The sequence below is a fragment of the Glandiceps talaboti genome, chromosome 16 (assembly GCF_964340395.1).
Source record: "Glandiceps talaboti chromosome 16, keGlaTala1.1, whole genome shotgun sequence".
NCBI lineage: Eukaryota > Metazoa > Hemichordata > Enteropneusta > Spengelidae > Glandiceps > Glandiceps talaboti.
In genome coordinates, this window is record NC_135564.1 from 7,059,459 (window position 1) to 7,068,839 (window position 9,381).

Here is a 9,381-nt window from a genome sequence, read left to right on the forward strand (position 1 = left end):
TTTCTTTCAAATTTTTACAGATAAGGAGTATCAAGGAGTTGAAGAGAGATTGTAGTTATGTCGTTCATAAGACGACTTTGTCAACCAGTCTGTAGGAATCTTCACTGGAAGTTATCAGCATCAAGTCAGCTTCAGATTCATAGTCGGTTTCATAATAATGTCACTCCATTCTGTAGTATATTACTTTCAGGGAATCAGTGTGTTGGATTCCCATCCACTAGCTCAGTATTCTCATCTGAAGCTAGCAGGAGACTTATACACCAAAGAGGAGGGCGAAAAGGAGGACCAAGAGACACCATGTCTAAAATTCTTCTCCAGGCACAGTCACCCGATGAGATTTTTCGACTTGTCACTCAAAATCCATCAAAAATATACCCAAACCATCTCTCTATAGCCATTCGATATTCAGCTGAACTTTGTCAGAAATATGAAGTAACTCCAGATTTCTTGAACTCGCAGTCTTTTCAAACTATATGCGATAACTTAGCGTTACATTGTTCAACGCTTCATAACCGAAGTCTTATACGAACAGTCCAAAGTATGATGATTTTACGTGTGCCACGTGATCACGTTTTATTGATTGCGCTTCTGAATGAATGCGGCGCAAGAATGGCATCGTTAGACTTGATCGATCAATCAAGACTTTTAGAGTATATGAACATAATGCAACTGAAAGGAAACAAAGTGCGGGATTTATGCGTACGACATGTCAGTAGCCAACTAAATGAAGTAAGAAATCATAGAGCGATAGTCCCATTGCTGGATTATTACAACAGTGAATATGCATTTGAAGAAGAGAACACTTCACACGAGAACATTACTTCTGAAGAAGAAAAAAGCCAAGATGCGAACTACAGTACCATTAGTCAGCATATTATAAACATTATTCATAAATTCTTGCAACTCAATAATGCACCGATGAAACATGACCTTCTGAAAATTGGAAACTTGTTAGCATTTACGTTCAAATGGCACAGCTTCAACCAGGAGTTGATTGACATTCTTCTTTGTAATCGTACATTTTTCTTCTTTCGACATAACAAATTAATAGAGTCTCTAGGAAATGAAATACCCAAATACTTGAACAACGTTCACCCTTCTACGATGATTCTTGTAGCAAAGTATATTTCGCATCATGCCGTAAGAAATACAGCTTTGTTAGATGTGCTCTCGGAGTACATTATTCTTCGTGGACACTATGTTGGTCTGGAAGACGTACAGAAGATTATTCTACCGATTGGAAAACTTAACTATATACCAGAAACACATGAAGGGCTGCTGAACAAGATGGAAGATGTAAGTGTTTGATAATTTCTTTGGTTCAAGAATTAGAAACTTAAGTGATACGCACAACCATAGACAGTTTAGAAGTCCACTGTAATTTTATTATCTGAGAGATTTTGACTGAAACGGTCAGTCTTGTTCATTTTGTAATTGATGACACTATTTATTCACATCACAGGGATCTTTGGGGAAAAAAGGTTGCCCCTTGTCTCTGTTCTTAATTTTGCTTTGAGTATAATTATGTATATCAGGTAATCAGTAATTTTTTCGAACCATGAATAGTTCTGTTTTGGTATGACAAGTATCCAAGGTAAGGGTCCATGTATGTGGAGTATAAACATGTAGGTGTGAAAGCAGTTATCTGACAGAGCGTTAAATGAAAGTTGATCTAGAACAAAAATAAGGGTCCTATCTAGTCCTTATGGCTCCACTGACAATTATTACTGTTCAACGAATTGTAATTGTTCTTAACATTCATGGGATTATTTTCCAGGTGATACTACAGCAATATAAAGACTCTCCTGTAAGTGTTATCAATGTAGTGATGTCATTGGTACAGATGCAATGCTTCCCTGAATCTGTACTGAAGATTATGTTCCTCCCAGAATTCATCCAAAGTGTATTTGGTGAGTACAGTATTACATGCAGCCATATTATAGTAAACTACTTTGTAGCCATTTTCAAACGAAGCATCATGTAAGGATGTAAAGAGAGGGTTAACATTTTCAGCATTTATGGGTTGTAGAGGCAGAGTGGTTAAACCACTTGCCTCTTACCACTGCAGTTGGGGTTCGTTTGATTAAATTTACCACGCTGCAGTGAAAGTAAGAAGAGTGTCGTTCAGTTTGACTCTACCAGACAAAGCAGGTTTTCCCCAGGTACTTCAGTTTCCTCCTGCATTAACAGTGAAGCCATGGGGGATAGCCCTCACTGGACTTCTTGGGAGACAAGTATTTATATACTTAGAGAACTATCCAGTATAAATAAAGATCATTATTATTATTATTATGATGATGATGATGATGATGAATTGCAAAGTACAGTCATTGTTTGCACTTGAATAGGTCCCCACTACACACACTGAGTGAGCTAGCATCAACTATTTATCAGAGTTCAATGCATCATTGGGTATATATTATCGTCTAGTGTGATCCTTGTATTTAGTTTACCTATTTTAGTTTGTAAGGTTGTAGCTTTACTGCAAAGTACAGCCGTTGATGGCGCTTTGATACATGTAGGTCCCCACTATACACAGTGTAGTGTATGTAACCTAATGCTATGGTCAGAGTGTCACCAATTGATATATCAATCTCCTGCAAGAAAGGAATACAAAAAGTGGCTAGAAACATTAAACCAGGTTTCATCAGATTGAAGGATGTATTGTTTCAAAAAGGAAAAAAAGAAGAAAATATTACATAGAAAGAAATATTACAGCAAGAAAATTCTTGACTATAATACACAAACGGTAGATCAGTGCCACTGTCAGTATAGCAATCAGGTAATTAATGACAATGAATGAATGAATATTGTGTGTTAGATTTTAAGTAAAGAAGTATATATGATTTGATGATTTCTTACCCTTCTCTGTTTTTAGACCGTCATGTACAGTACGATGATATTGAAGTAAAGCTGGCTTTAATAGACCAAGCTGTTGGACTGGATTGTCCAAACTATGATGGACCAAGATTACATGAAGAAATCAAGGTAGTTACAGTGTAAAGTTAGTTGATAAATTTCAAAGTTTATAATACAACATGTAGGTTGTCGGTGGCCAAGTGGGTAAACCACTTACCACTGTGGTCAGGTTTCGAACCTATTCAGGGTTTGATTAAATTTACCATGCTTTTAGTAAGAAGAGTGTCGTTCAGTTTGACTGTAATGTACAACGCAGGTTTTCCCCGGGTACTCTGGTTTCCTCATGCATTAGCATTGAATCCGTGAGGGATGGCCCTCACTTGACTTCTTGGGAGATAAGTATTTATTTAAGGAACTATTTAGTATAAATAAAGATTACCACATCACCTTGTACATTAATATGTTATATATTTTCCATATCTTTTCAGATGTCGGCATTTAGTAAAACTGACCAACTTTCCCAACAGAAGAGTAATCCATACCTAACCCATGCACTTAGAGCCATGGATGAAATAACAGGTGGTGATTTATACTATCGCTACCAGTCTGTACTTGCTGCAGGCTATTCCATTGGTTAGTACTTAAGTTTATAACCTTTGACCTCCCTTTGTAGCCTTTGACCCATTATGTAAATGAGTATATTCCATCATTGGTACTGTCTCAAAACTTTAATGTATAACCTTTGACCTCCCTTTGTACCCTTTGACCTTCATAAACCCTCCATTATGTAAATGAGCATTTTAGTATAGTCCCTCTTACAGAATCTACACAAGTTGTCGTCACCCCCCCCCCCCCCCCCGCACCTTCAGTATTTCTTAATAGATTCCTCACTGTTGCTGGAAAAAGATTTTTAATGATTATTCAAGAATGAGATTCAGAAATAAAGCCAATCAAGCAGTTGTAGACGTTTACTGTTTAAACAATGTTTTGAAGGAAAATAATTTACTACTATTATAAGTTAAAAGTGTTTTGTTAGAGTTCCAGAAGCCATCAGTAGGAAATGGAATGTGCTGTATTTTATTTTTAGAGTTAACTATTTGTAATCATGAGGTTGGTTTGGCCAGGGAACATGTATAGTTTAGAGTTATCTATTTGTAATTATGATTTTGAGTTGGCCAGGGAACATGTATAGTTTAGAGGTATCTATTTGTAATCATGATTTTGGGTTTGCCAGGGAAAATCTGGAGAACTGGTTAGAATTTATGTTACTCACATCTCATAATTCTTTCACTGACGTAATAAATATTTAGTTTTTTCAGAATTGTTCCTGTAGAATGTTTTTATCTTCTATTTCTATTTCCTTTCAGACTTTGAATTGTATGTCGATAGAAATGGCCAACTTTTACAAGTTGATGACTATAGTACCACAATGTCTACAAGTCTAGTAGTTCCACAACAAAATGTCTCTCTTCCTGCAGAAAGTGACTCAGATACAAACAGAGTAACACCATCAATCTTTCTAGTCGATGAAAATGAAGAAAAATTAACCAATCAGACATTGTCAGAAAGTGTGATGTCATCAGACACATCAACCAATCAGATGGTAGATTCTGTGATGCCATCAGGAGAAATAACCAATCAGGATGAAGAAAGCTCACAGGAGCTTCATAAGAATGAATGTGAAAGTCAAGAAAGAAAATTGGCTTCAGATTCAGAATCACATGATAATTCGCATAGTGATTCAGCACTTATGAAAGGGAATGAAGCCTTTTATAAACCCTACATAGATACTGAGGAAAGTGAATCTACAGCCAATACCGAACATGACTCGTTTTACAGCTCCTATGGGAAGAGTAGTGTAAACATCAAACACCCAGCACTCCAGACTTTAGGTCAGACAAATCCAGGACAAAGTCTCCCTTACCAGACAGAGGTAGACTCAAATGAGAAACCACATGAAGACGATAATAGTTATAATGTGGAGAATGCTAAGTCAACAGCTGATAACCATCTAGAACTTGAGTTTTCTACCAAGCCAACATCTGAAGAACAAAGGGAGGAACAGATAGAGAAGATGAAAGATAAACCTGGTGTAGAATTACAACATTGTCAGAGTGACTTCAAAAAGTGAGTTTAGAGGTCCATTGCCATACACACACACACACACACACACACACACACAGAGTGACTCTAACGAAAGGTTGTAAACTCAGTTGGGAGATCCAAATTATGACTGAGTATGGTATTAAGTGCCTTGTTGCACAGTTTGTGACACGTTCGTAACTCTGCTCATGATTTTCAGTCAATTTACTGCAAAGGTGCTGTTAATGTGACATTGTAATACCAAATTAATTATTGCAATTTTTTTTCTACTCTTTCACCCATTGCAAGTGTATTGTATTACACTATTAAAATCCAATTACCTCTTAGAGTTATGGCTAAATAAAAATAAACAAATATTGGCTTCCAACTTTTAATGTAATCTCCACTTAATGAATTTGCAACAGAAATGCATGTGTTATAGTTTTGTGTTATACTGGCAATAATAGAACAGAGAAGCAAGTCAAATATTCAGTAGACAACAAGACAATATTTTTTTCATACAATGTTTTGGCAGGGCTGGTATCACGACTTTGAAAAAACACATATAGTGGCCATGTATACATATAACTTTGTAAAAGTAATTGGTTGTATGTCAATGGTTGTATAATATGACTGCCTTGACAAAGATATTATTATCCACATTTCAGAGTCGCTGTTATCATACAAGATAAGATGCACTTTTGTAATAGAAGTGACATCCTGCTATCCAGACAAGCTATGCAAATAAGGCATCTTGAGAAGATTGGATATGAGGTCATACAGGTAAGTGATGTGTTACTACTTACTAAATTGCGCCCTCAGGTGGTGAAATAGAGCAGTGATACAAATGGTTGCAAATACAAGTGACTAGATCTTTCCAATAAATCATGCCCTTTGTTTTGAAGTAGAGCAGTTATGTAAATGGGTGAAAAGACAAGTAAGTAGATCTTTCAAATAAATCATGCCCTCTAGTGGTGATATAGTGGAAAAATGGTTGAAAAGAGAAGTTATAAATCATGAACTCGAGTGGAGAAGCGGAGTGGAGATATTAGTAAGTGAAGTACAGGTCAATAGACATTTATTGTCTAGCTGCTAGACCCTTGCTGAATTCTGCCAACTTTGAAAGTGCCCACATGTTGCATAGCATCAAGACACTGTCGAGGGCTTGCCAGAGAGCTTCATTTAGGCAATTACTACAGAATCACAAATAGGTAGCGTGAAACTGGGTGGTGTTTTCAAAAGGAAAAATAATTGACCATTTATTGAATTTGAATTATAATGATGTTGAGCTGACTACATTAGACCTCAGATCACTAACGAGATTAGACACAGTGATCTTGGTAGTAATTTGGCTAGAAAAGGCAGTGCAGCTTTTGAAATCATGTAATTTCTAAGATTTATTTGAATTTTATCTATTGACAGATTCCTTTCTTTGACCTGGACAAACTTGATGACATGGAAGAACTGAAGGCATATCTCAAAGAGAAGATATTTTCATCCATTCGGAGCAGCTGAGGTAAAAATATGTTGTTCAGACCACCCGATAACTAAAAATGTGGAACCACAGACAAGTGATGGAACATAGTTTATTTGGTGCTAGAATTTACATGGAAAGTGTGCATTTGACAAACAGAAAGTTTCAGTTTAGAGGTTAGTGAGAATTTATGAAATTGTGTCACCTTGTTATACAGAATAGGCCATTCCAGACTGCAAACGGGAAATTGAGAATACAGCGCCCTTGCTCAAATTGGGGGTCTCATCACCTCATAGTACCGTTTCTTAAGAGCTTTGTCCTTAGGTAATCTGTAGAAGTGTAAATCAGGGATGTTTTTCGTATTGTTCAGACATCAAGGAAAGCAGCAGTGCTGTCTGATTAACTGAGTAACCTCTACCATGTATACCCCCAAGGTACACACAGACAGGAAGTAGAGCGCCACCATGGCAAATTTTGGAAAGGCCCAATCAGTGAAATATAGGTATTAAATTTGGAACAGCACCAATACATTTAAAGTGGCCATGTAGATGAAGATTGGGTATTCATTTGGATTTTTACTTTATAAAATAATTTTATCATGGTGTCTTACTTGAAAAATCAATGTGAAACAACATATACCAAGTCCTTGTTTGTAACTCAATAATATGCAAAAGATTAATAAATGTGTAAAATGTTTGTTATTATACGTTCAGTAACAAACTTTTCATATATTCTTTTAGCTCTTTGCAATGTATTGAGTTACAAACACAGACGTTGTCAATGTTGTTTCACATTGATATTTCAATTAGGAAGCCATGATAAAATTGTTTTATAAATTAAAAATCCAAAAACCCAATCCTCATCCAGATGGCCACTTTTCAAATAATTGTGACTTTTTGATCACACAGTGATGTCCATTGTTCAATTTAAATGTGTCTAAAACTGAGAAAATAAACAAACGTTTTTTTTCTATCTTTACAATATTGTTTATTCACATTGAATTACAGTGTACTGAAATATATTCAAAATGTAATTATGTAAATGGCAATATTTCTAGAAATGATGTTGTGTGTATATGAATGTTAACATACAAAGTCGGATAGTTTGTGTTTGTTTGTTTAACTATGGGTACTTTTTATGTTGATGAGTATGCACATCATGCGGTATGTATTCTCTTGTATGTGCAGTGAAGTTTTCAGTTCTATGTCTTGCTCTCTGGGGTTTTAAACCTAGCTTTTTGATTTCTTACTTGTGTTGTAGTTTCTTTGTAGTTTGGCAAACCAAAATGAATAAATGGAATGTTATTATGAAAACAACATTACAGATTGTGGATATTTATATTATGAAAAGTAACCATAGCAATTTCAAAATTACTAATTATATGCATAAACTGAAATATTCCTGCATTGAAAAAATGTGATATTGGGTATTATGTGTGTGTGTGTGTGTGTGTGTGTGTGTGTGTGTGTGTGTGTGTGTGTGTGTGTGTGTGTGTTAACAAACAAAACACTGGATTTAAAATTCTTAGTTCATCAGTTTGGAGTGGAGTGTATGGTTCATGGAATGATCAAGTCACTGTTTCCGCTTACATGGCACCCTTTCTCATGCCTGTACGGGGTCTGTCATAATGAGCTGAGACATTTAAAGGGAAGATGTATCACTCAGTGATGTCAAATAAATGTAAAATAGCATGTGATCTAATCTAAATATGTATGATGGATATTAAATGACTACTGTTGCCATGACAATGTCATCACTCGCATCATGCACAGAGCTATATTCATAATACAAATATTTAACTAACACAAAAGTGACAAAAACAAGATGTTACATTTAAAAAAAGAGACAACTAGAAATTTTAGAAAACTAACAAAAGTCCTTGAACTTGGAGCTGATCTCATCAATGAGAAGAGACTATTCAACAGAACAGTACCACTACAGTGAAATATCTGTTTGCCTTATTTAGTTTTGACTTTAGGGATGTACAACATGTTGTCATTACTGACATTTTAATACATTACTCATCAAAACATGCAAAGGACAGACAGTATTTGGTAGGTATTTGAAAGAACAAAATTTGAACAAGAAATATGGCATTGTAGAAATAGCTGACGAAATATCTGGAGAAATTTTGTAGTTGTGTTCATGTATGTTATCAGCTCAATGAAAAGAAAAATGTTTTAAAAAAGGAGAAATATCAGAAGTAAGCTGTCAAAGATTTGTATGGCGGCCATGTTTGTTTCTACATATCTCATGAACCATCTTATATTTCTTGAATCCGACTCAATTTTTTTAAACAACGCCCTCTATGGTCAGATCAGAAGAAAAAAAAACACAACTCCACTCATGGTAAGGATGGCCACACCACAACCATGAGTGAAAGTTATTGCTTTGCTCAAATTTGGAACTCGTCATGGTTGATCGCGTCCATCTGATTTCTAAAGCATCCTTACTGTTTAATACGAGTATGATTATGAATTCAAAAGCATCACCAACATGTACACACAAACTTTTTTTTCTCTTTTTAACTGACAAAATCAACAGTGAGGAATGTAGTAATGAAAGAGTGTCACCTATATACCATACACACAACAAAATCAAATTCATTGACAATTGCCAACATTAGCCATCTTTTATTTCTTCTTAAAAAAACAAAACTTCCCAGATAACAAGATAAGATACAAAATTTATTTCTGAAAAGTTTATCAAAATTAAACTCATTGTAAATGTAATCAGAGTTTTAATACTTGACAATGGCAAATTTTTGATATATTGAAAAAAAAATTAATGCTGTTTTCAGGAAAATAAATTATTTTACTGTCATATTCTTTCTAATTTATCCCAATTTCTTTAAATCTATCATAGAAAATATTTGGTTTCTGATATAATAATGTTGAAAATATGTATACTTGATCAAAGACACTTTTTATTTCTGTTTTGACAATCAAAAAACAACGTGAAGACAC

At 35.0% G+C, this 9,381-nt stretch overlaps 2 protein-coding genes across 2 annotated transcripts; both read left to right on the forward strand.

Annotated features, from left to right (window-relative positions):
• Positions 1-57: 57 nt before the first annotated feature.
• LOC144447730 (FAST kinase domain-containing protein 3, mitochondrial-like) lies at positions 58-3,003 on the forward strand. The gene is made up of 3 exons (XM_078137809.1): positions 58-1,296; positions 1,778-1,910; positions 2,879-3,003. Exons 1-3 carry the CDS (start codon positions 58-60, stop codon positions 3,001-3,003), a joined length of 1,497 nt encoding a protein of 498 aa, XP_077993935.1.
• A 374-nt stretch (positions 3,004-3,377) lies between these two features.
• LOC144447794 (uncharacterized) lies at positions 3,378-6,966 on the forward strand. The gene is made up of 4 exons (XM_078137879.1): positions 3,378-3,492; positions 4,227-4,986; positions 5,610-5,724; positions 6,364-6,966. Exons 1-4 carry the CDS (start codon positions 3,423-3,425, stop codon positions 6,454-6,456), a joined length of 1,038 nt encoding a protein of 345 aa, XP_077994005.1. The 5' UTR covers positions 3,378-3,422; the 3' UTR covers positions 6,457-6,966.
• Positions 6,967-9,381: the final 2,415 nt, after the last annotated feature.

Coding starts and splice junctions, on each gene's coding strand:
- LOC144447730 (XM_078137809.1), top strand. CDS start 58: ATGTCGTTCATAAGACGACTTTGTCAACCAGTCTGTAGGAATCTTCAC. Junction 1,297..1,777: donor TGCTGAACAAGATGGAAGAT/GTAAGTGTTTGA, acceptor ATTATTTTCCAG/GTGATACTACAGCAATATAA. Junction 1,911..2,878: donor ATTCATCCAAAGTGTATTTG/GTGAGTACAGTA, acceptor CTCTGTTTTTAG/ACCGTCATGTACAGTACGAT.
- LOC144447794 (XM_078137879.1), top strand. CDS start 3,423: ATGGATGAAATAACAGGTGGTGATTTATACTATCGCTACCAGTCTGTA. Junction 3,493..4,226: donor TGCTGCAGGCTATTCCATTG/GTTAGTACTTAA, acceptor ATTTCCTTTCAG/ACTTTGAATTGTATGTCGAT. Junction 5,725..6,363: donor TTGGATATGAGGTCATACAG/GTAAGTGATGTG, acceptor ATCTATTGACAG/ATTCCTTTCTTTGACCTGGA.